The sequence below is a fragment of the Mesoplodon mirus genome (genome assembly GCF_964341445.2).
Source record: "Mesoplodon mirus genome assembly, chromosome: X".
NCBI classification, from domain to species: domain Eukaryota; kingdom Metazoa; phylum Chordata; class Mammalia; order Artiodactyla; family Ziphiidae; genus Mesoplodon; species Mesoplodon mirus.
Window position 1 is genome coordinate 138,564,919 of NC_138981.1, and position 24,667 is coordinate 138,589,585.

General features: G+C 56.2%; 1 protein-coding gene across 2 annotated transcripts; it reads right to left on the reverse strand.

The window, feature by feature from the left end:
• Positions 1–1,280: 1,280 nt before the first annotated feature.
• Positions 1,281–21,236, reverse strand: HAUS7 (HAUS augmin like complex subunit 7). Of its 2 annotated transcripts, XM_082609048.1 has the most exons (11): positions 21,017–21,236; positions 19,950–20,065; positions 15,617–15,684; positions 13,084–13,145; positions 9,876–9,967; positions 9,296–9,454; positions 9,085–9,181; positions 8,457–8,681; positions 7,871–7,969; positions 7,291–7,405; positions 1,281–2,862 (listed from the first exon to the last, which is right to left on the reverse strand). In XM_082609048.1, exons 1-11 carry the CDS (start codon positions 21,113–21,115, stop codon positions 2,792–2,794), a joined length of 1,203 nt encoding a protein of 400 aa, XP_082465174.1. In that variant the 5' UTR covers positions 21,116–21,236; the 3' UTR covers positions 1,281–2,791. The 2 variants fall into 2 exon arrangements, with proteins under 2 accessions (XP_082465174.1, XP_082465175.1); XM_082609049.1 differs by lacking the exon at positions 7,871–7,969 and having other exon boundaries at positions 2,311–2,862; positions 21,017–21,231.
• Between the last annotated feature and the right edge of the window lie 3,431 nt (positions 21,237–24,667).

The following is a 24,667-nucleotide window of genomic DNA, read 5'->3' on the forward strand; positions in this document are numbered from 1 at the left end:
TGCCACATTTTGTTTATCCATTCATCAGTTGATGGGCCTTTGGGTTGTTTCCATCTTTGAGTATTATGAATATTGCTGCTGTGAATATTTATGTACAAGTTTTTGTATGGACATATATTTTCATTTATCTTGGGAATATACCTACAAGTGGGTCATACAGTAACACTGTTTCACCAAACTTTTCCAAAGCAGCTATACCATCTTACATTCTCACTAACAGTGAATGATGGTTCTGATTTCTCTAAATCCCCACCAACAGTTATGATTATCTTTTTGGTTCTAGCCATCCGAATGGGTATGAAATGGTATCTTTCTGTGGTTTTGATTTGTGTTTTCCTGATGAATAATGATGTCAAGCATCTCTAATGGGCTTGCTGGCCATTTGTATATCTTCCTTGCAGAAATGTCTATTTAGATCTTCTGCCCATTTTAAAAGTTGGGTTATTTACCTTCTTCTCACTGGCATGTAAGAGTTCTTTATATATTCTGAATAAAAATCCCTTATGATACATGATTTACAAATATTTTCTCCCATTCTGTAGGTTGTTGTGCTCTATTCTTTACATGAATTACTTGAGTTGATCTTTGCAGCAGCTGTATGAGATATTATCCTTCTCTTTTTTTTTTTTTTAGAGATCAGAAAACAGGCTCAGAGTGGTTAAGTACCTATCCTAACTCACAATGCTAGCATGGGATGGTTCCAGGATTTGCGCTTAGATCTCTATTGGAATTTCAGTTAAAGTCCTCCATCCTCTTGCCTTGATGCTCATATACACTGTTTGTATTTGATGAAAGAAATTGAATCTTAGGATTGTATTGCCCTGTCTGTTCTTCACTCCTAGACATTCCAGTGGATAAACACTGAAAATGAAAACACTTTGGCAATACTCCTCAAATTGATTCTCTGGGGACCATGCTGATTCCCAGCAGGAAGGTGTAGCCACAAGGCTCCTGAGGTTGGTTGAATTGATGTTCTGAGTCTGGATTTATAAGCATGGGGAATTGTTCTTTTAAAAGACAATGACAAAGAGAACCCTTTTTTTGTAGATGTATTTCTGATGTATTTGTGGGGAGGAAGGTGATCTCCACGTCCTATTCCTCAGCCATCTTGAAGGTCCCTCTCTATATATTATTATCTTTGGGACTCTCTTCACTTCAACGTAGATAGAGTGTTCTGTGCACAGTTCTAGGTACCTGTTATTCATCAAAAAACAATACAGAATATAATTTTCTGTCTTCATTGATTTTATAGTTTTATAGGCCCTGCCTCTCAGTCTGACTTAGGTTCAACACCCAGCCCCAGGCTGGGGCATCTCCCACAGGAGCATCTCCAAGGCACAGCTCCCCCCGTCACTAGGGACCCGGTTGCCCCTGGTGAAGCTGAAGTGAGCTGTAAGGACAGGCCTTGGTGCGGGCTCATCTTCCACCAGGAATGGGAGATGGTATATGTTTCTCTGATATAATGACCTCTGCAGAACTTCTCAGGAGCCTTTAGCGGAGGCTGCCAGGGAAGGAGCAAGGGAAGCAAGGCAGGCGGGAGCAGTCCTCCACCGAGCCCTGTGAGAGCGGGGGCGGGGGCAGCCCGGAGGCAGCCCCAGCCCCAGCCCCTCAGACCCCAGGCTCCGGGGCCTTCCCAGCCCGAATGGCTCAGTCAAGGGTGAAGGACACAGTCAGAACAGGAGGGGAATGAGAAGGCCCTCCGTGATCCAGGAAGGTGACATCATCCCCGGGACCTCCTCCCGGGGCAAGACATGTCAGCACTTGGCAGTGGGCACTCACAGGTCCAGTCTCCTGCCGCAGGTCCTCCAGAGTCCCCTGGTCTGGAAGCTGTCAGTGAACCTGGACTGTGGTGCCCAGGGGCCTGCCCGTCCTCCCTCCTCCCACGGCAGCCATCTGGGGGATGCCCCAGGCAGGCAGGGGACCAGGCCTGGGGGCTCTGGCAGCCCAGGTGGGAAGGGGCCTGGCGCCCAGCCCCTGGAGCCTCCTTGTCTACAGCAGCCACAGGGGCCTGGGGGAAACAAAGGTGCAGATGCAGGGGCAGGACAGCGTGGGCACAAGTGAGGCGGCGACCAAGCGCTGAGGGAGGCCCCTCCCACACCGCCTTCTGCCTGCCGCTGGGCTGAGGGAGGCGGGGCCCCACCAGCTGTGCCCGCTCTTGACGGGAAGGAGGTGGCTATGAAGGGCGCCCTGTAGAGAACAGCTTGCTGGCCAACCAGTCAGGCCACCGGCAAAAATCCCCCAGGCCAGTGCCGGGTGACCTGGCGAGGAAGGAGGAAGAAGCACACGCTCCACTGGCCGCGACCCAGATGCAGTGGGCGCCAGCGGCCAGGCCGTGGGGCAGCAAGGAGACCTCACGGGGCATCCCCAAGGCCGGCCCCAGGTGGGCAGCAGAACAGGGTGGGGGGCCGGGCGGGGAACTCTGGTGGCATTCAGCCAGGGGTCGTGACGAGGCATCACCAAGCTTAACAGGCAGTGGCGGCAGCTCGTGGGACAGGCAGGAATGGGACAGACAACTAAGCAGCCCAGGTCGTGATACAACAAAAACTAACACACCATTGTAAAGCAATTATACTTCAAGAAAGGTGTTATAAAACAAAAAAGGTAGGCTGGAGGCAACTTCTTAGAACCTGAGCATTCTTTTGTCCCCAGCTCACACCGCCCCGCCCCACCTCCGGCCCCTCGTCACGCCCCCCCCAAATCGCTGAAGGCACGGAGCATGTGGAGGGCAGCCCGGGGAACATGGGGGCTGACCGCTGCCTGGCTCTTCGGGGCAGAGCGCCCTGCTCCCAGGCTACTGCAGGCCATTGGGCAGGCCATCGTTGAAGACCTTGTATTTCCAGATTACCCGTTCCATTCTGATGGCTGCAGAGAAAAGAAAATAGCAAAGTCAATCCAGCACTTCCCAGCCCATCTCTCCACTGGCCTTCCTCAGGCCCCAGGCCCCCCCACCCCCCTGAGCCAGGAGTCGTGAAGGGAGCCAGGAGCTGGTGAGCACGGCTGGAAGCCCCCGTGGGCGCCAGGCCGAGCCCCAGGCCGGGGTCCACTCGCTTGGCCGCGTCCCTGCCCACCCCTGTCCCCGGAGCCCAGGAGCGAAGGGCTGTTCTGATTTTGATGCTGTGTGGATTTTAGTCAGACCAGCAACCGGTGCACACCCGTCCTCTGCCCTCCCACACGGCAATGTCGGCAACTGGCATTTGGTCGCGCCCACCCAAGGGTGACTCTGAAGTCAGGAATCATGCAGTGGGCCTCAGCCACCCTCCCTACTCACCATCGACACTCCCTCTGGGGACGATCACATCTCTCCACAGATAGGATTTGGGGGTGTCATTTGCCTTTACTAAATCCCTAGATTTTCCCAACCTCTAGACGCCCCAGCCCCGCTCTGCTCCTGGGGCTCCCCCGACCCCGGGCGCATCCTCAGCTCACACGTCTCTCCTTTGTTCCAGGCCCTCGTCGCTGCCTTGCCTTCTCTTGGCTCAGGGCTTGGCTGGGTCGTGTTGTCTCTGGAAGCCTGGGCCCTGCTGCTGAGTCCCTGCTACTCCAGATTGCAGGAGACTAGGCCTGAGGATGTGTCTTCGGGGTCCGTCTGCTCTGTACTCAGCCCTCAGCTCTGCGACCTCCGCCCTCCTCCTTCCTTCCTTTCTCTGCATCAGGCCTCTGTGCTGCTTTTATTTGTCCTTGTTTTGTTTATCTGCCCCCTTTCTCTCTATTCTCAAGATCTGTTGCCTCATCCGTTTTCTACTCTTTGCATGGTTTTCCTGAACACTTTGACAACCATTCTTAACTCCTAAGACTGCCTGCTTGCGTTTCTCCTTGTTGGTTCTTCCTAGTTTCCTAGGTATGTTTGGACAAGATACTATGTTAATTCAACTTGGTTGGAAAAAGTTCTGTTATCTGAATGACCCATTAGGCCTACTTTTCCAGGTCTTTCTTCTCTCTTCTGTGGTGTTGGTCCAGGCTGGGGAGAGGAGGCCTGGGTAGCAGGAGCAGGCAGCGACCAGCCCTCACGCCATGGACCCTCAGAGGCCAGAAAGAGGTGGGTTTCACCTGGCCACCAGCCACGTCAGGAGCCCGAGCTTGCCATTCATGTCAATCATTTTCCTCACAGAAGAGCAGGCTAGTCTCCCTGGGAGCGCCAATCTGTACAGACCTGCTCTGCTTACACCCTCTGCTTCCAGCCCACCTGCCACTGTCCCCTCCCTGGGACTGCCGGCCACACAGCCCTGGGACTATGGTGGTTCCACCAGGCAGCCTGGCCCCCGCATTGCTCCTTCGGGCTGTCCTCTTGGTTGCAGCTTTTCCCCCCCATTGCATCCATCAAATTGACTCCATGGACTTTCCTGCTTCCAGAAACCTGTTTGTTTTCAAAATTCATTGATATTTTGATGGCCTGGGAGGCAGAAGGGGCTTTGGGTCCGCCCAGTCGAGCCGGTGACGGGTGAATGATGATGGGATGAGCTGCCCACCCACATTGCCAAGGCCCTGCCCACACACTGAGGCCACGGCTCTGGGTGCCAGCCCTGTAGGTGCACCTGGTCCCCTCACTCAAGCCCCTCACTTCAGGTGTGGGGACGTGCGACCAACATAGCCTGGCTACTGACAGCCAGATGGGTGGCCTAGCTTCTTATACCGGGAGGTGAAGTAGCACAGACACACGGACCTCCCACGGTGGCGGGCCCGAGGCCGCAGAGACCAGGGCCCTTACTCTCTCAGGTAGATACAAGGGAAACGCCAAGGCCCTTCCAACTGGCCCCTGGTGTGGAGTTGCCAGGGGTCATTTCTCTGCTGTGTCTATAGCCCAAGAACGAGTCTCAAACAACACGAGGAAGCGACACAGACCACGGCTGGGCTGGAGGGCTGAACGAGAACAGGGCGCTCCCCCCTTTGGTGCAGCGCTTGCGCTCAAGACTCTGTGGATTCCGGGGCAAGCAGACACTTCTCTGCAGGCACAACACAGAGGGGAAGCGGAGAGGTTCACACAGCTCAGACGGGAAAGGCGAAGGCTGCCGCTGTGCTGTGAGCCCGGGGCAGGTGGCACGCCGTGGAGAGCACTCGGGGTCATTAATGTCCTAATGAGAGCATGGGCTGCAAGCACAGTACTAACAACTACACACACAGGGGTGAGAGTCACAGCAGCAGCGTGATGAGGAGAAATGTTAGGAAGGATGTTTAAATGGAGGTTTCTGCTGCAGTTCAGTCAGAAAGGAGAGACACTCCTGGGTGCCCAGGTACACATGTGGCGAGTGTGTGCACGAGGCCAAGAGCGGCGAGAAGGCCAGCGAATTCACACAGACAGCCCCCCAAGGGAGGGCTCGGGGCTATGTGGCCTGAAGCCAGTCCTTGGGGGTGCACTGGATGGGGGGGATTGACAGGCAGATGCTGGAGTCGCCGTTGCCTCAGCCAGTGGATAAGAGTTGGGGCAAACAGTAGACCAACCAGAAGGCGCAGAAGGAGAGGATGGGAAAGGAGATGCCCACGAGGGCTCTGCAGAGCTCTGACAGTCCTGGGAATCTAGAAGGCCACGCGCACGCCCGGGGTTGTGCGGGCCCCCAGGAGAGACCTGAGAAGGCCCTGAGCCAGTGCCTCTGCTCGGCCTCTAAGAGGGTGGGAGCAACGAGAAGTGCGGAGTGTGGACGAGAAACACGAAGCTGCACACTCAAGTGGCTCAAAAAACTCCAAATGAGAGAGACTCAAAGCGACCCGCACCGAGACACACTATAATCAGACTGCCAAAAGCCGAAGGGCAAGAGAGATCGGAGAATGGAAGACAGAGGGGACTGTGCAAGGGCCTCAGCTACGTGCTGATGAATGTCAGCAGGTCACAGACCCCCACGTGGGCGGTGGGAGCACAGGGAGAAAATTCTCAGCGGGCAGGGACAGCGCTTGGCCGCGGGCAGGCAGAGGCGGTGGGAGTCTCTAGCGTGCGAGGCATGTTCCATTTCTTAGCCGGGGTTGTGGTTACACACGTACTGGCTTTAAAGTCATTGGAACTGGATTGAAAGGGAAATATCCAACTTTTCACTTTTCTCTCTCTAAGACTCAGAGAGAGAGAGGGCTATTTTTCTTATCACAAAAGAACAAAAACCTTTTCTGAGTGTTTTTTTACATAAAAAAATAGACTTACTCAGAAAAAAAGTTTAAAATTAAATTCAGATACAACTTTGCCCCTATCCAACAGCAGAAAGGTTGGAAGGTTCAAAGCCAGCGCTGACGAGGAGCAGTAAGATGGAGACCGCTGGCCTCACAACAGTGAGAAGCCTGGCCTCACTGACAAGACGGTGGGAACCCCGCCGCCAGGATGGAAGCACAAATGTCGAAACATGTTCACTGCAACCTTTTTTAAACATTGACAATCAGGGGAGAAATTCTCTGCGTGATACATGTTCACTGAGGAATATGTGAAGGCTGCAGAGCAGGATGAAGAAAGACTAAATGAACTAAAACGCCTCTGACTCCAACACAGAGCAAACCAACGTCCGTGTTCTAGCTGAAGTCCTACGAGGGATTCTTCTACATTTTTTTCCCTTTAGATAAGTGAAATCATACCGTATATTTCATTTTTAACCTGCATTTTCCTTTTAACATTACATGATACACATTTGCTCATGTCACTGTAACCAAGTTTTGAAACAACCAATACCGTCCCACCATATTCATATACCAGTATTTACCCAAGCATTACCCAAGGGTAAAACCTTGGGTTGTTTCCATTTGTCACTACTGTAAATCCTGCAACAGCATCATGTGTAACAGTATAAAACTGAAAATGACCTACAGGGTCAGTAGTAGAAAACATTAAGTAAATTATAGCAAATACCTGAAAGGAAGTGTTTGATGATTAAAAATGTGACTTCGAGAACATGGGAAAATGCTTAAAATGAGATCCAAGGGAAAGAATATAACAGTGTTCACATGTTGTAATTCTACTCACCTTACACAAAGAAATAAAAAATGATGAGAGGAAACGGAATAGAGGGAAACAGACCAAAATATTAACACTGACCATCTCTGGGCCACCACATTATGTAATGTTTTTAGTTTACCTGTGCACGTCTTTACATTATCCCAATTTCCTACAATTAATGTTTTGATTTTATAATCCGTCAGAAGCGTTTTCAAGGGAAGGAAAACCTTAAGCATCGGAAAAAAAAGAAAAAATGTAAGGGGCCCATCCCCAAGTGCGGGTCGAGCACAGAAGGAGGCAGGCACTAACCCGAGGTGCACTGCGAAGGCCGTGTCCCTGACCACCAAACGGGGGACCAGAGCCACAGAAAAGTGGCGACCACATACCTAGACTCATCACAGAATTGTTGCTGCCCCAACAGATCTGCTTGCCCTGCTGCTGCTTCGCCATCTGCACGGCTTTCACCGAGGTGTCAGTGACCTCCACGACCGCTTTCAACAGCTGGGAGGGAGGGAGGGAGGGAGGGAAGGAGGGGACTTGTGGGCTTGAGTGCTGGTGGTCTGACCCACAGAAGGCATCTCCTGCTTCCCAGCCAGCTTGATGCTGAACACCTGCATCCACCCACCAGCCCAGGTTGAGGGCAGGCCTCCCAGCTGGAGAGTCACCCATCAGAGCTCCCCAGACTAACTCCCCCCTGGCCCGGCGGGGACGCCACACTATCACGGACCCCATCCCACACTGAGGCCACGCAAAGCCAGGGTCACGGTGGGAAAAACACTGCCCCAAGGTAAAAGGGCATTTCTGATGGGAGAGGACTGTGCCCTAACTCAGGCTGTTGGTAGAATCGCAAAGGACAAGCTGGTCAGAGGTTTGGAAGTCTAGGAGCATTTTTGTTAAAAAACCAAGGCCAGCATCATGGCAGCCCTGAGCAAATGTCAGACTTCCACGCATGGCAACTGTACTCACAGTCATAACCAAACCTAGCATTCCAGGCCAGCCTCTGGGGATCTGAGTGAATACTGATGTAGTCAGCGCAGCAGCGTGAGGCCACTTTTTCTCATCTGTCTAAACCGGGTCAAGGGCACAGACAGGCAAACATCTGTCTATCTGTCTGGCATAGTTCTTGGCCACACAAGAACGAACAGGCTGTGATACATTTGGGTGTTTCGTGAACACAGAGTGAGGCCAATACAGGGACAGAAGCTGGAGGCGGGACAAGGGTCTCCCACATTCAGGTAGGACCCAGTGCAGGCCGTGCACAAACCTCTTCTGCACCCGGGGTCTTGGCTCAGTTGGCACTCTCCTGAAGGCAGGGGGACCCACAGGGGAACATCCCCATCAGCCCTCATCCCCTCCATGGCACCGCAAGAGGCGCCTGCCCCAACCCGCCCAAAGTCCCAGACTGAGGCCTAGGGCCCAGAGCCCAGAGCTCAGCGCGCCACCCACTCGCAGGGAGTCCAAGCCTGTCCAAGCCTCTCCAAGCCCTCAGGTCCCTCACTGGGGGCTAGAGTGGCACCTGGGAGGGAGAGGGAGGGGTGAGGGTGATGCTTACTTGGCTGCACGAGGTCAGAGTCTGGTACACGGCCTGGATGATGGGGCCGCACGGGCGGAGGCTGGGGCCTGGGCGCTGGCAGCACTCTCCCAGCTCATCGTCATAGACTTGCAGGAAAGCCACGATGAGCTGCCGCAAATCAGAGATGGCCAGGCGCAGCTTCTGGTCTAGGGTTCTGGCGTCGGCCCCGCCCACAGCGGCTCCTTGCTTGTGCTGTGCAAAGCACTGCAAAGCCAGAGGCGGAGGGTCCCTTGAGGCTGCCCTGCCTGTCACAGGGCACCAGGTCCCTAACCCACTTTGTGACAGACAGAAGACCAGAGGCCTGCATGGGCCTCAACGTCCTCCTCGCGACCTCAGTAACAAGGCTGGGTCCGGGGCTGTGGGGAGGGCCACACGCCGAAAGCCCACCCAAGGACGGTCCTGTCCACTCCTCAAAAAGCCTCCCCACTCCTGCCTTCACGGAGCCTGAGCACCCATCACATTCTAGAAACTGGTGGGCATCCATCACCTCGCTTAGGCCTCCCAACACACTCATCATAAAGACGGGGTGTCTGAGGCTGGGGTGGGCGACATGCCCCACCTTAGGACACATAGCGGGGCCCCTGCGCCCCTACGGCCAGCGCCTCACCTCCATCCTGAGCGACTGCAGCTTCGAGGCACGCTCCTGCAGCTGCCTGGCCAGCTCTGCCACCCTGTCCTCCTCTGACTCGATGGAGGAGCTGGACCTGCAGGGAGAGAAGGGGGGACACTTCTGTCCTGTGCCATCACGGGCACTGGGGCACCTGTGGGCCACGCACAGAAGGCTCTGTCCCAGGTAACAGACGGAGTGGGGCGTGTACCTCTGCCAGGCATTGCTCTGCTTGTCGAGAAGTGGCTGCACGCCCAGGGGCCACGCATCACACTCGGGGCTCAGGAGCATCTGCAGGCGGGGGCTCAAGAAGAACTCCCCCAGCAGCGCCTCATTCTTCTCCCTGGTGTCCTCGAAATGCTCTTTCACACTGCAAAGGCAGCCCCAGGGCCACGCCGTCACCGGCCAGAGACCCAAGAGGCCAGATGAGACCGGGCAGAGAGGCCAGGAGAAGGCATCTCCTCCAGTCTCCGAGAGCCCACCCACGTGCAGAGACGCCGCGGGTGCCCACCCTCCGCCGGGGTCAGCCCGTCTTCTCCGAGGCCCACACCACACCTTCATGCCGACAGCCTGGCACCTCGGGCAGCACCCCGGGGTGGGGGTGGGGCTTCCTGCCTAGGCTTGCGGCCCACAGCTCCTGGGCCAGGGAGCAGCCGCCTCTACGGGAGCGGGGAGCGGAGCCGCAGCCGGAGATGTGCCCGGGGCTGGGCCCCTAGCCCTGCCAGCTCCAGATGGAGGACCAAGGGCACCCACCAGCCATTCCAGGGAGGGCCCGTCCCGAGCTACTTTACCTGCGGCAGCTGGAGCCTCCGACAGTCAGGTTCCGGACCACGTCCAGCAGCTGGTCCATGAAGCACAGCTGCTTCTGGGCACAGGCCTGGCCCTGGGCAGGGAAGGCCACATGCACTCACTGGCCAGGCATGCCACGTGCCCCCAGCCCGCAGCTGGCCGCACCGGGCCACTAGCAACCTGGCCCCTACCCAGCAGCGTCGTGGACTGGCTTGGGGCCCCTGGCACAGCAAGACAGGCCATGGCTGTGGCCTGCACCGAACCCACTCCTTGCAGGGAACAAGGACTCGTCCCCAAGGGGCGGCAAGCAGCCAGGCCTTACAGCCAGGCTTCCCAAGCGGCAGCTGACTCAGCCCCCTACCCCAAAGGCGGCTGGGACTCCCAGCAGGGAGCTGTCCGGCCAGGAGCTCAACTCCTTCCTCCTTCCAGAAAGGGGAGAAGGCTCACGGCTGATCCCCATGAGGTAAATACAACCTGAGGGGCCCAGCCTGCTCCCGAGAGCCCTGCATAAGCAAGGATGCTGGGAGGCAAGCTGGGCCCGGCTCTCCGCTCGAGCTCCTCGCTGGCCTGCCCTGACACACCACTGTTCTGGGGAATGCACCAGAATCATGCGCTCAGCCAGCATCACTGGTGACTCAGTATAAAGCCCTCCAAGAAGCACCTGCATTTAAAGTGGGCTGAGAGTTCAGTGCTTTGTGTCCACCTAGAGGGGTGGGAGAGGGAGGGTGGGAGGGAGACGCAAGAGGGAGGACATGTGGGGATATAAGTATACGTATAGCTGATACACTTTGTTGTAAAGCAGAAACTAACACACCATTGTAAAGCAATTATACTCCAATAAAGATGTTAAAAATAAGTAAATAAATAAAGTGGGCTGAGAGGGAGAGGGCTGAGAGGCTCCTGGTGGCATCTCAGGCCGGGCAGCCCTGTGTGGGGAGCAGATCTGGGGACAGGGCCACATTCTGCTATCATGTTTGCAGCTCAGTTCCCCGTTCACGAGTCTCATGGCTGCGGCTGCCTGGCACTCCCGGCAAGCCTGGCTCTCGGCTGGGTAGCCACGTTGACAGGACCAGTGCCTCTGGAAGCTTCTGGCATCTCCATCTCCTTGCCCTCGGCCTGCCACTGGCTGCTCATCACTACCTCTTGTTGACGCATTCTCCCAACCTGCCCAAACAACACTGAGCCTGAATGATACACCTGAGGGGCAGCCTGGGAATAGGAGGTGGGAGGTGGGAGGTGGGACAGTGTCTAGACAGCGGAAATCCTGGGCTGAAACATGAGACCAAGTGCCACTCAGCATCTCACAAAGCCTTGACCAGCGGCCAGGGTTGCGTGCCGTCCCCTCCTCAACAGACCTGGCTCCAGGAGACCCCTCCCAAGCCCAGGAAAGGGAAAGTGCCCCTCACAGCCTGTACACTGAAAGCTACAAAACATCTCTAAGAAAAAGAAAACCTAAATACGTGGAAACACAGCCCATGCTCAAGGAGAGAAAGAGTTAATATGGTTGATGGCAATACCTGCCAAAGTGGTCTACAGATTCAACACAATCTTCATCAAAATCCCAATTGGATTTTTTGCACAAATTGACAAGCTGATTCTAAAGTTCATATGCAAATTCAAGGGGCCCCTAATAGCCAAAACAACCTTGAAAAAGAGCAAAGTTGGAGGATTCACATGTCACAATTTACTACAAAGCTACAGTCATCAAGGCAGTGTGGTACTGGCATGAGGACAGACATATAAATCAATGGAATAGAATAGAGAATCCAGAAATAAACCCTCACTTTTACGTTAACTGATTTTCCACAAGGATGCCGAGGTCTTTTCAATGGTGCTGGGAAAACTGCACAGCCACATGCAAAAGAATGAAGTTGGATACATACCTTACACCACACATAAAACTAACTCAAAATGGGTCAAAGACCTAAATATAAGAGCTAAAACTATAAAACTCTTAGAAGAAAACACAGGTGTCAATCTTAACGACTGGATTTGGCAATAGATTCTTATATATGAAACCAAAAGCACAAGCAACAAAAGAAAAATAGATAAATTGGATTTCAACAATGCTAAAACCTTTTGTGCTCCAAAGGACACATGGAGAAAGTGAAAAGACAATCCACCGAATGGGAGAAAATATTTGTAAATCAAATATTTGATGTGACTTATATCCAAGATATATAAAGAATTCCTACAACTCAATAATAAAAAGACAACCCAATTAAAAAGTGGGCGACAGAAGTGAATAGAGACTTTTCTCCAAAAAAGATATATAAATGGCTAATAAGCACATGAAAAGGTGTTTATCATCATTAGTCATCAGGGAAACGCAAATCAAAACCGCGAGGAGACAGCCCTTCACACCCACCAGGATGGCTGGTGTCAGAAAGATGGACAAGAACAAGTGCTGGTGAGGATGTGGAGAAACTGGAACCCTCGTACATTGCTGGTGAGGATGTAGGATGGCACAGCCACTTTGGAAAGCAGTTTGGCGGTTCCTCAAAAAGTTAAACGTATTCGAAAAATTCGAAAAGTTAAACAATTCCACTCCTAGCTATATACCCAAGAGAACTGAAAACATGTCTTCTGTCAAAAACGTATAAAGAATAGTCACAGCATTGTTTATAATAGCCAAAATGCAAAAATAATTCTTTCAAATATTCTTTTTAAATTTTATGGGTAGGTGGCAGGGTTTCTTTGATATGGGGGTGGATTAGGCCTGCCTCTGCATGGAAACCCACGGGTGGGCAGCACGTGGGGGAAAGTGCATGGGCTCAGGAGCCAGAAGCCTGGGTTTGAGGCCAGGCTCTGTCACTGGGTAACCTTGAGAGACTTGTCTGTCACCTTCCCCATGAGATGGGGCTAAGACAGGTACCTCCTGCCAAGTGTGGGTGTGACAATTACTAGCATGGAAAGTACTTACCATGGTGTCGGTGTGTATGAAGTCATCCACCAAGGACAGGATGTGCTCTCTGTCCCTTCGGGCATCAGAAGCCAAAGATCCTTCTCAGCCTCCTCAGCCACCCTCCCCTCTCGGCCCTAGAGATGGCTGGGGTCTACCCAAAGGAATCCTATGGGTTCCTGCCCCAGGGGGCTAAGAAGCGGGGACTGTGGGCGCTAGCTCCTGGGCCTGAGGGAAGAAAGCCCTCCCATGCCTACCCCAGCGTCACCGAGGCCCCCAGCCCATGGGGACAGAGGGCTTTCTGTTACCTTCAGGAGCTCGTGGTCATCCAGCCCACACAACATCAGCTCATGGCCCAGTTTCACCATCTCTGTTGGAACACAAGGATCCAGTTACCACAGACACCCACCCAAACAGGCAAGGACACCACACACCCATGCAGGGTGCCGAGTGCTTCCCTGGTAAGGGTGCTCCTGCTCTAGCGTCAGCAGGCCCAGCACCCATGAGGCTGGGCTGGGCCTGGAAGACCCAGGTAAACAAGGACGCAGGTGGAAGACACCCCAGGTGCCAGGACTGCGTCTTGCTGTGTGACCTATACCCAGTCACTGCCCTTCTCTGGGGGCCAGTTTCCTCACCTGAAATAAGAGGTCGCATTCAATGCTCTTCCAGCTGCCTGAGGAGCCCACAGAGGCCAGGGAACCTTCCAAACATGCTGTGTGCCACGGTTTCAGAGACCTCACCAAGCCAAAGCAAAAGGAATCGTCTCACATCTGTCAATGTCCTACACACCTTTCATGCCATCATGGCCCTTCATTTTGCTGGCAACCCTAGGAGGTGGCAACCCTTTCATTTCACAGGTTGGGAAACTGAGTCCCTGCATGGTTGCAAGGAATGCTCGGCCATGTCTTCCAGGGAGCCCTGGGCATTTTCTGAGTAACCATCTGGTATACAAAGGAAGGCCAGAACTTGGAGCCAGAAAGCCTGGGGTCAATGCTAGCTCCATACCCCCTCCCCCCAGCCCTGCAGCAGCCTGGGTCAATGCTAGCTCCATACCCCCTCCCCCCAGCCCTGCAGCAATGTCCTTACCCTCACAGCTCCCACCCTCATGTGCCTCAGTGGCAGAACACACATCTGCTTTGGAAGGTTTGGTGCTAGAAGCAAGCAGAGCATCTATGTGAAAGCATCAGTCATCCTGGAGACACGGTACAAATGCCAGTTATACCCCCAGCACATGTGCTCAGCCCACATCCCTTCACCCCAAATCCTGGCGTACTCCCTGGCCCCCCTCTCACTTAGCCCACATCCGAGTCTCATCGTGGCCGGACTCGTGCCCTGTTAAACCCAAAGGCAGGCTGCAGCCCTCCTCAGAATGAAGGCCAACACCCTTCTGCGGCCCACAAGGCCTGGCCTGATCTGGCCCCGTGGCCCCTCTGACCTCATCCCACCCCTTGCCCTCACTCTACACTCGACGTCAGCCACCCCAGCCTCCTGGCTGCTCCTCCAAGCTGCCAGCCACACACAAGCCTACCTCAGGCCCCTTGCACTTGCTGTTCTCTTGCCCTGAACACTAATCTTCCTGATACCTGCCTGGCTCCCTTCCTCCCTTCCTGCAGGGCTCTGTTTTTTTAAACAAAGGCCTTCCCCAGCCACCTTGTGTCAACAGCTCCACCCTTCTCTCTCCCAACCCACCCGAGCACCACCTTGCCTTCACCCGGCTTGTTTACGGCGCTTCTCACCATCTGATACACTGAGAATTTGGCCGCCTTCTGTGCATCACCCGTCTCCCCCAGCTAGCAAGTGAGCTCCTAAAACAGTGCCGGGTGCACAGTGGGTGCTCCATAAATACCTGTCACGTGAATTTGGGACTTCTACTTCCCCTACCTGTCCCGGTTTCTCCCAATTATACTCTTTCACAAGCACTCATGTCTACCACCTGCTCTGCCACTCAGCGCACTCCCATGGGGTGGGCAAGGCTGAGCACCCACACTTTACAGAAGAGGAAACTGAGGCTGGGAACGGCAAGGGCCAGGGTCGGCACCCATGCGTGTATGTGTGTTAGAGGATTCAGGTGTGGCCTCATGACCAGGCTCGCCCGGCCTCAACAGGGTCCCATCAGGAGGAACGTGCCAGACATGACAGTGCTGGGGAGAAGGGCAGCGCCTCTGTGCAGCCCAGGCCGGCCCCGCAGGCTCCAAGACACAACCCCTGTTCTTCTGGCCCATTGCAGCCTCGGGGACAACTGTCCTCAGATAACTAACTTGACAGTGCCAGCAGCGGCACGGGTCAGGAATCTGGGGTCCAGCTAACCCACCCTGGAGCTGGGGTGGGGGAGGGAACACAGGCCCCTGGAAAGATGGACCTTTGGAAACACTGTTGTGTGGGCAAAGAGCCAGCCGCCATCTTGAGGACTGCAATGCACTCCCCTTTACCTAATGTTCACTGCTGGGTTAAGGACAGTTTCTGCCAAAAAAGGATCAAAAAGAAGCGGTTCCAAGATAAGGCCCCAGAGACCCGCAGAGAGCTGCCCAGCATGCTCCCCGGAATGTCTCGTGTCACGTGCACACACACACACCAGTGCCACGTGGACGGGCCACTGGTGGCGTCGGCAACAATGGCTGTCTCTGCCCCCAGCACCTCAGTGGATGGGCTGGCAGGGTCTCCTTCACGTGTGCAAGGGGGGGCGGATCCTAGCAGGCTCTAGTAATATCCACGGAGTGCGCACCATCCAGAAGAAAACACCAGTCCAATGGGAAATTCGCAACCTGCTAAGGAGGCTGTGCACCAGGTGAGAATGGCCCCGAATCCACCGTTCAACAGCAGGCTCCCACAGCGGAGACCCACCTTGGATCTTCACCTCGGCTGAGGCCCCCTTAGGTGAGCTGAACCTGTCTTGCCAGGAGGGACAGACCCTGCAGGGAAAGAGCAAAACCAGTCAGGCCTGGGTGGGCTGCAGGGGCCCCTCACACCCCTCCTTACTCATGCTCCTAAAAGTGAATCTCTGTACCTAGGTGCTAAATGCCACTGGAACACTTACTTTAAAATGGCTAATCTTGGGCCTCCCTGGTGGCGCAGTGGTTGAGAGTCCGCCTGCCGATGCAGGGGATACGGGTTCGTGCCCCGGTCTGGGAGGATCCCATATGCCGCGGAGCGGCTGGGCCCGTGAGCCATGGCCGCTGAGCCTGCGCATCCGGAGCCTGTGCTCCGCAACGGGAGAGGCCACAGCAGTGAGAGGCCCGCGTACCGCAAAAAAAAAAAAAAAAAAAAAAAAAAAAAAAAAAAAAAAAAAAAAATGGCTAATCTTATGATTTCAACTCCATAAATTATCAGAGAAACAAAAAACCAAAATATTTCTGAAAGCTTACCTCAGAAGTGTGAATGTGAATACTGAAATTAAAATTCTCACAATAAAAGAGATGAAATGACTGCCCAAGAGAAAACACTGAATTCCTCAGAGCACTAAGCTCTTTATCAGGGGCTGGCTTTCCTTGAAATCATGGCGCAGGTCTGTTTGGAGGATGTCTGAGAAGGCCCTCCTTGCTCTGGCGTCCTTGCGGGCCTGGCTTGGGCCCCCTCTCGCACCTCTACGTGTGTGTCTGCCCTTCTCCGCCTGCAGCGCTTTCTTCCCGTCCAAGCCAAGCACACCGAGTTGGCTCCAACTCACCATGAAGCCCACAGCTGACATCACTGCCCCAGGGAAGCCAGGGGCGGGCTGGACATGCCTGCAGCCAGCTTGGCATCCCTCCGTCGCTGCGGGGCCTGGGAGCTGTCTTTCCACTGCGCTCTCACCTCCCAGACTTCAGGCTCACCGAGGCCAGGAGCTGACTTTCTGTTCTGTATTTCTAGGCCCTAACATGGCAACCAGCACTGAAATGGTGGCCAGTGGGCATTAACGAATGGATGACCACAGCCTCATGTCACGGAATAATCTGCCATTAGTAAATGCCCGTGCTTAGCTCTTTTAACAGCGGGAATGTTTTTAAACTAACATAAGTTAACAGGAGATGATGCTACCCCAGGTCACAGCTTTGAGCCATTCAAGGGCTCCTAGCATGGGCTCTGGGGTCACAGTCCCAACCTCCCAAGTGGGGAAACAGCAATCGCAGCTGTCCCCCTTGGCTTGGTGGAGCCCGAGCCTTGATGATACCACACAGATAAACGGGACGGTGGCCACCTGTAACCATCCTGCCTTAAGATGCCAAGCTGATGGGCAGAACCATTTCCAGACACAGACCACATCCAAAGGCAGTAAGGGGTGCAATATACCGGCAGGCGTCACAAGCGACACACAGCACAGGCTTCCCACTGTGTCTCTTCCATGAGAGGGGCGCAGTCTGAGCACCGCGTCCCCAGCCCCAAGCTCCACGCCTGACACAGCACCGAGGCCATGGGAACTTCGCTCCAGCTACTTGCCAGGGAGCCCCAGGATGACTGGGGCCAGGACCCCGCCCTGCTATGGCAGTATGGGGGACCAAGCCTCAGCCCCAGGGACCTGCTGACTCACTCATCATGGTGGGAGAGGGCAGGGTCAGTGTTCGATGGAAAAGGCTCACTGTTCCTTCCCTGGGGCCATGCCTCCAAACGCCTGCATCCCAGGTCACACCTGCCCCAACTATGCTGGGGCCCTGGGAGCTAGTGGAGCCACCCTGACCCGACCTGAGGCACCAGCCCCCGCTCCCTTGCAGGACTGCAGGGAAGAGGGGGCGGGGCAGCCACCCATTCTGCCAAAGAGGGCGGGAGGAGGAGCCCCTGCTGTGTGAAAAGCTAGGAGGCTGGCCCTGGGCCTGGTTGCCAGGCAACATTCCCACTCACAAAGCACCAGAGAGCAGAGAGCACTCAGTGATCCATCAGGCTGGACCTCAGCAAACCACTTCAACACGCTAAAGAATAAATCCCCGAAAGCCTGAGTGATCTCACTCACAAAGGGCTTTCATTAAACTTGATTTTCCTGAAGCAGCAGGGAGCAGGGCAGAAACTAACGGTGCTCAAGGCCTTGAACGCAAGTACAGTTCAGGAGCCAAGGGAACCCATGCGCCTTAACCTCAGCAATCTAGGGGCCCCACGGCTCTGCCCCGCCCGTGCTGAGGGCCAGCTTGGCATAGAGGACCCCAAGAGCCACCACGCCCAGCCCCCCAGCCAATGCTGCGTGCAGTTTCCAGGTTCTGCCCAGACAGGGGTGAATAGGCGGCCCTAAAGGAGGCTGAAGTGGTGAAGCCACGTGCAAAGCCAGCAGGAAATTGGGAGAAACTGGACTCTGTGCAATCCTCTGGCCATCGAAAGGCCTACGGCACTTTTGCCAGCTTGGGATCATAAAAAGCAACTGGACATTCCCTGGTTGCTTCTTAAAAGGATTCTGTTTCTTGTATTTAAAAAAGCACTAAAAGCATTTGAGGACTGCAGCCAGAGGCTCTCACCCATGCCCCCTCTGGCCAGCAGAGGGACCCAGTCCCCAGCTTCCACCTGGGCCAGGCAACTCTGGCCTCCCTCCCACGAGAGCCTCTCTAAGACCTGACTCTGGCCTCCCTCCTCCTGGGAGCGTGTTCAAGATCCCCGAACTAGCCCAGGCCATCCCCACTACTACCTCTCCTCCCAGGTTCCTGGACCAGGCGCTGGTACCTCCAGGGCCAACAGTGCCTGTCACGAGAGCCATTGCCATTACAAGCCAGGCTCCTGCCATCTTTTCCCAGGGCTGTTGCAGCAGCCTCCGTATTGGTCTCCCTGCCTCCAGCCTCTCCCCTCCAAATCCATCCACCACAGGACTCCCAAGTCACCCTGCCAAAAATGCCAATTTCAGTATGTCACTCCCCGGGTCCCGTGCCCGTCCTGCCCAGAGCCTAAAGTTCAAAGGCCTTCACGTGGCTTGGAAGGCTCCACGTGAGCTGCCCTGGGCTGCCATTCAGGCCACTGCTGCCCGGCTCTCCCTCCCACACCTTGACTCCCCACTCCTGTGGAAACGAGTGCCCACCATGACTCGTTCCCTCCCAGATCAAATGCCACCTCCTCCCTGCCAAGGTCCACAGCACTCAAGACTGCAGAGGTGCGCCCAACACTGGGATCAGTGCCTGAGCCTCTGTGGCCACTGAAGTCCCAGCTCCTTGAGGACACCCATCCGTGTCTGAGGCACCTAGAATGGAATTCCGGTAAGCATGTGTCTGTGTGCCTACTTGTCACCCCACAGCCTGGAGCATGTCTTTTTTTTTTCTTTTTGCGGTACGCGGGCCTCTCACTGTTGTGGCCTCTCCCGTTGCGGAGCACAGGCTCCAGACGCGCAGGCTCAGCAGCCATGGCTCACGGGCCCAGCCGCTCCGCAGCATGTGGGATCTTCCCGGACTGGGGCACGAACCCGTGTCCCCTGCATCGGCAGGTGGACTCTCAACCACTGCGCCACCAGGGAAGCCCTGGATCATGTCTTAAGTATGTTCAACGCTGCACTGCAACCTGGGGCTGATGGCGGGGGTGGGGGTCCCACATGGTGCCTGCCCTCCAGCAGCTCCCAGTGCTCTGGAGAGCCAGACAGGACAGCAGGCCAAGACCCAACCAACAGGCTGAGGGCTCTGGCAGGGGTGCGCTCAAAAGGCTGTGGGTGTCCAGAGGAAGGAGGAATACGTTTTGCCCTGGGAACTGGAGACTTCCTAAAAGGAGACAGGATGTGTGAGCTGGGTCTTTGAAGGCTATATAGGAGTATGTGTGACATGCAGACACCTGGGCAGGCTTTGCTTCCCTTGCACGGTGCCAGGCACACACACCCAGCTGCACCTTGACCCAAAGGACTGGGAAATGGGGTCTTGGCCCTGCCTGCCACTTCTCGGTGGCAAGACCTGAGACAGTTCTCAACTCCAGCCTGATGCTCAGCTTCCCAGTCTGAAAATGAAAGGACTGAAGTACATCATTTCCCAGGTCCCTGCCCGCTCTGAAACTAGTAGTTACAGCAAGAAAAAACGCTCAGGAGCCAAGCTCAGCTTCTGTGAGGCGGCAAACAGAGGAGCTGAAGCACTGCCCGGGGCACTTTCTTCCCAGATCTGAGCACGGCTTCACTTCTTATCTAAGCAGCTGCTCTCACAGTGACGGGGGATGGAGGACAGCTCCTCAGATAAAGAACAAACCCCATCTTCCCCCCAGTGGGTTGAGTGGTGCCCGTGTACCCCAGGGGTGGGGGAGGAAGAAACCAGGCTGTTACCGTGCACACATCCACTCCAGGATTTCCAAGCGGTACTTCGAGGGGCTACACAGCAGTTCCTGAATGGTCTTTGGTTCTGTGATATAAAGACCCTGGAGGAAGGGGCAGCTGAGGTCCTAAGCAAGGAAAGGGAAAGCCAGGAAGCTTTAGAAAGCCAACATCAGCGAAGGGCTGAAACGCACATCTGCAAAAACGCTCTCAGCGCACCTCCGTTCACGCACGTTCCCGACCGCCCAGCACCCACCAGGCGGGTCACACACACCCCACCACCCCCGCCGGGCGCGCCCGGCACACTGGCAGCGCTGTCGATCGCGCCCAGAGTTCAGTCCCCCTCATCCGCGGCTCCGGCCGCCCGCCACTCCGCCTCCTTTACGGACGCCCCCTCGGAGCGCAAGCGGTAGTTTGACGTGGTAGCAACTAGGGGCTTCGGAGAGATTCCGATGCCGGCTCCAGGCTGGGCGCAAAGGTAAAGAGGAGGGAAAGGGCCGACGGGGCCGATCGCGGACGGGAGGGAGGTGTCGCGGGGCAGGGGAGAGGAGAGGGGGTGAGGGGAGAGCCGGGACGGGGTGGGAGAGGGGAGGGGCGCGCGGGTAGCGGCCCCGGGACCGCTGCCTGACCTCGCGGGGCGGGCCTCCTCACCACCGCTGTCACGGGCATTGGCCGCTGACTCGGAGGGGGAGGCATGGACCCCGCCCATCTGTCTCCCCCGGACCCCGCGAGCTCCTCGAGTCCCGGGCCTGTGGGCCCCGACCCCCACCGCCCGCGCCTGCACTCAATCCGCGCGCCCGGCCGGGTCTTGCAGCGACAGAAGTTCAGGTGCGGTAGGCGCACGGCGCCTGCCTGAAGTACCAGGCACGGGACGTGGACACAGCGAGAATGAAGGCCTGGGGCCGCCCAAGGAGCCGAGAAGGACGCCCCACATACCTTCCCCCGCAGCAGGACCCAGGGTGCAGCCTGCAGCGGCGACTGGGGCGGCGCGCCCGGCGCCGCCGACTTCCGCAGCAGGCCCTGCCCGCCCCGCCGCCCGGCCCCAGCCGCCCCGGGGCGGCTCCTCGGCCCCGCAGCACCTTCAGTTTCGCGAAGACCTCCACGGCCGCCTTGAACACGCTGTCTCCCCCCTCCTCCTCGTAGCCTCCGCCGCCGCTGCAAGCACCCAGCAAGGCCATGTTTCGCGCTCGGAGCCGCGCCCCGCCCCCAGGCCCCGGGCTGACTGGCCGGCCCAGCTGCCAATCAAGCGCCAGCTGGCGCTCCTCCTGCCACCCGCCTGCACCGGGGCCCGGGAGTGGCCCGGAGACGCGGCCCACCCCTCCCCCACTGCGCCTTTCCCCTGGGCCGCGGCTCCGCCCAGGAGGCTGACCTCAAGGAAGGGGGCGGAGCCGGGGCTGGCGCTCAGTAGCCCGCTCTCCCGCGACCCTCCCGCCCGCGGCCGGGTCGGAGGACGCGGCCGGGAGAGAGCCTTCCAGGAGAGGGCGCTCCTACCCTAGTCGGTTTCTCCGCGGGAGGACGAAGCGGGGCCTGGGTGACCGGACAGAACTGGGACTTGAGCGCCCCATCTCCCAGCGCGGGGCTCTGTCTCCGGTTTCCCACACTCACAACTGTAGTTAGAGGGAGGTTTCATGGGTTCGAATCCGGCCCCAGCTGTGTGACTTTGGGCGGGTTACCTAACCTCTCTGTGCCTCCTTACCCTCACCTAACGTGGATAATGAAACCACTTCCCTCCTTGGCTTGCTATGAGGATGGAATGAGGTAATAATTCCTATAAAATACCTAGAACAATACCTGGCATGTAAAAAACACTATGTACATGTTCACTATTATTATGCTGGGCCCTGCTCCTTCCACCTACCCTTCCTCCCGTCTGTCTTCGACCTTCTGGAAGGTTCTGTGCCTCCTTCCTGCCCTGTCCACTTACAAATGTCTTTGCACCTCTCATGCCCCTCAAACTCAATGAGTCTGAAATGACATTTGTTAGCCTGTTCTCCCCCCACACCTCCAAAACCCCCAGCTCAGTGAATGCCCCCATCCCCCGGACCTGCTGATCAGATGAGGTGGGAAGGAGCTGGAGGGTGGCTGGGGCCCAAGGAGTGGGGAACCAGCAGCGGGCAGCTGCTGCCAGCCCTCCTTGATCCTCTCTGGAGTCTGTCCCTGCTCTGTGCCCCACCCTGCCATCTCCTGGAGGGTGGGATCAGGGGCAGGTCTAGAGGCGAGGAGACCTAGGGACCTGGCAGGAGGCAACTGCAGTCCTCTGAGTGACAGGAGAGGACTTAGCCCTGTTTTGGGAGAAGGGGATGGGCAGGCGTCTGGGCTAACAGGAAGGGACCCCAGCCTGGCCTTGCGGGGCAGGGCCTGATTCCCTACTGAATGGTTTGGAATTGCAAGCTATTCTGAGGACACAAAGCCTCTGAACTTGAGCTGCAGGGACGCCCCAGCTCAGGGACCCAGGGACCCAGAGACTTGCAAAGCACCTAAAGATCCCTTCCTGCTCCGACGTGGCTGCTGACTTGGGCCCTTCTGGCAGCTGAAGGCTGTAGGGGTCTCTGGGTTGCTTTTTTAAATCTTTTTTTTTCCTTTTTCTGTTTTTGTTTTTCTTTCTTTTTTAAAAATTTCATTTCCATCACAGCCCCAGCTCAGACGTTCAAATTCTTGTGGGTTTTCCTGTGGATCTTTCCTAGGACTAGGGAATTTGGCGGGAGAAACCATGGCAGTGTGGTGGCCTTCCCCACCCTCCCCATATCCTCTGCTCCTGAGGATCGGGAAAAAACCAGCCCCTGTGTATTCTGGAAGAAAATTCCCCTTCTCCACCCAGCTCCACGGAGCCAGTAGTCTAAACAGCCCTTCCCCGACTCAGCAGCTCTGTCTGTGGCCCAGGGTGGGACGTGGAGGGATTGTCAGGGCCTTGACGGGAGAAGACCATCTTAAAGGGTCATGGGCTTCGTCCCGTGCATGGAGAACCCGCTGGCCAGCTCTAAGCTCATGGAAATGGCAGCTGAAGACGCAGCAGCAGGCCGCAGCCTCCCCACCCCCGAATCGTGGTGCCTCCCAGGCGTCCTCCACCGGAAAGACTGGAGGCTGGGATGGGAACAGAGACTACTGGGCCTCTCTAGGAGCGGGGGGAAAGGGCTGCCGAGTGGTAGAAGCTTGTGGAAATGTGGACTCAAACTCAATACAAAGAAGTGCTTCTCTCAGAGGGTACTGTCTAAACACTAGCTGGCTGCCTGGAAAGGGAGGAGGAGCTCTCTGTCTCGGGATGTATGCAAGCTCAAGGAGGCAGGGAGGGATGTGGGGTGGCTTGCTACGGCGAGCAGGGTGTGGACAGCTCTGTAGGGTGCATCCCTGCCCAGAGCCCCTGGCTTCTGTGAGGGAGGCCTGGGCCGGTCAGGGGCTGAAAATGGGGCTGAAGGACAGGTCCGCCTGGGAGGGGATGCAGCTGGGGGGCAGATGTCAGCAGAGGCTGTGGGGCCCTGAGCAGACCCGAGCACTGAGCCAACCTCCTGCTCATGGGGGAAACTTGGCCATGTATCAGTGCTTGGAAAACAGGTTGGAAAATGAGACCAGTTGACAGGTACTGGCCTCACTGTGTCAGGGATGGGCTGGCAGCAAGCAGTGGTGGCTGAGGCAGCCAGCCACGTGACGCACCTCGCCTTGTGCCTCGGGCACAGAAATGTATAGCCAACCAGGTGGCTTCACCCCATGGCCTCCCTGCCCTGGAGCAGCGGGCTGTTGGCCAGAGGTGCGCAGGTCATCGGGCAAGAGGAAGGGTCCCTAGAGCATCTCAGCCCCGACGTTCCAGCTGCCTTTAGCAGCAGACCCCAGGGTGCTGGGGGAATCTGACCCCCCAACAGCCAGTCAAAGAAAGCTGAGGTTCAAGTTTTACCTCTCCAGCAAGGAAGAGAAGGCAGATTGGCTTCTGCTGCATCTGACAGGGGTTGAAGGCTTTGTTTCAAAAGAGGGGAGCTTTTGAGGGATGGGGGGATCCCTCCAGCCCCCACTTTCCCCACCCCTGAGATTCCCCAGTAAGAAAAGGAGATTAAAGGACTCACCACATCCTCTGGTGAGCACCAAATGCAGGCTCCTGAAGAAAAGGCAGGTGGAGAGCGTATGTGTGAGAGAGAGGGACAGAGGGAGAGAGACTTCAGGGGAAGAATTCTGTTAGTTATGGGATGAGAAGCTCTATGGGAGAAGTAAGTGGCAAGGCCTGGCATTGGATCTGGGGGAGAAATGATACAGGGTAATGAGGCCAGGCTGAGGATGGTCTGAGTTCAAGGTTCTCCAGGAGAGGCAAAGTGAGAGGGCTGTCTCTCCCCTCCCTCTCCCCCACTCCCCCTTCCCGAACCTCTCTCATCTGCTCGAGACTGAGCCGCCAGGCTGGGCTGTTGGTCACCCATCCACCCAGGTGCCCGGGGCTTGCAGCCAGCCCACGCCACCTGTGCCAGCTGGAAGCCCACTCAAAAACAAACCACCTTCACGCAGATGGGTGGAGGGGTAGAGAACAGGAAAGTGGGGGGCGCTTGCAAATGAGATTGGGAAGCGCCTCAAGGCTGCAGGGACCCCAGACTTTGACCTGAGCAATGAGACCCAAAGGGTTCCGGGAACAAGAATGACACCAACTTTCCTTCGGGTGGCTGTCATTCAGCCTCCCAGAGGCCCTGGGGACTGGCCTGGCCAAGCACAAGCTACTGGGGTGGCATAAGTCTGGAGGGCCCCAGAGCTGCCACTAT

What these genes read in the sequence shown, in the direction of transcription:
- HAUS7 (XM_082609048.1), bottom strand. Translation starts at nt 21,115, where the DNA reads ATGGCCTTGCTGGGTGCTTGCAGCGGCGGCGGAGGCTACGAGGAGGAG. An exon ending in AGGTCTTCGCGAAACTGAAG is followed by an intron (nt 20,066 to 21,016) that starts GTGCTGCGGGGC and finishes TTCCTTGCTTAG; the next exon opens with GACCTCAGCTGCCCCTTCCT. An exon ending in CAGAGCAATGCCTGGCAGAG is followed by an intron (nt 9,182 to 9,295) that starts GTACACGCCCCA and finishes CTCTCCCTGCAG; the next exon opens with GTCCAGCTCCTCCATCGAGT.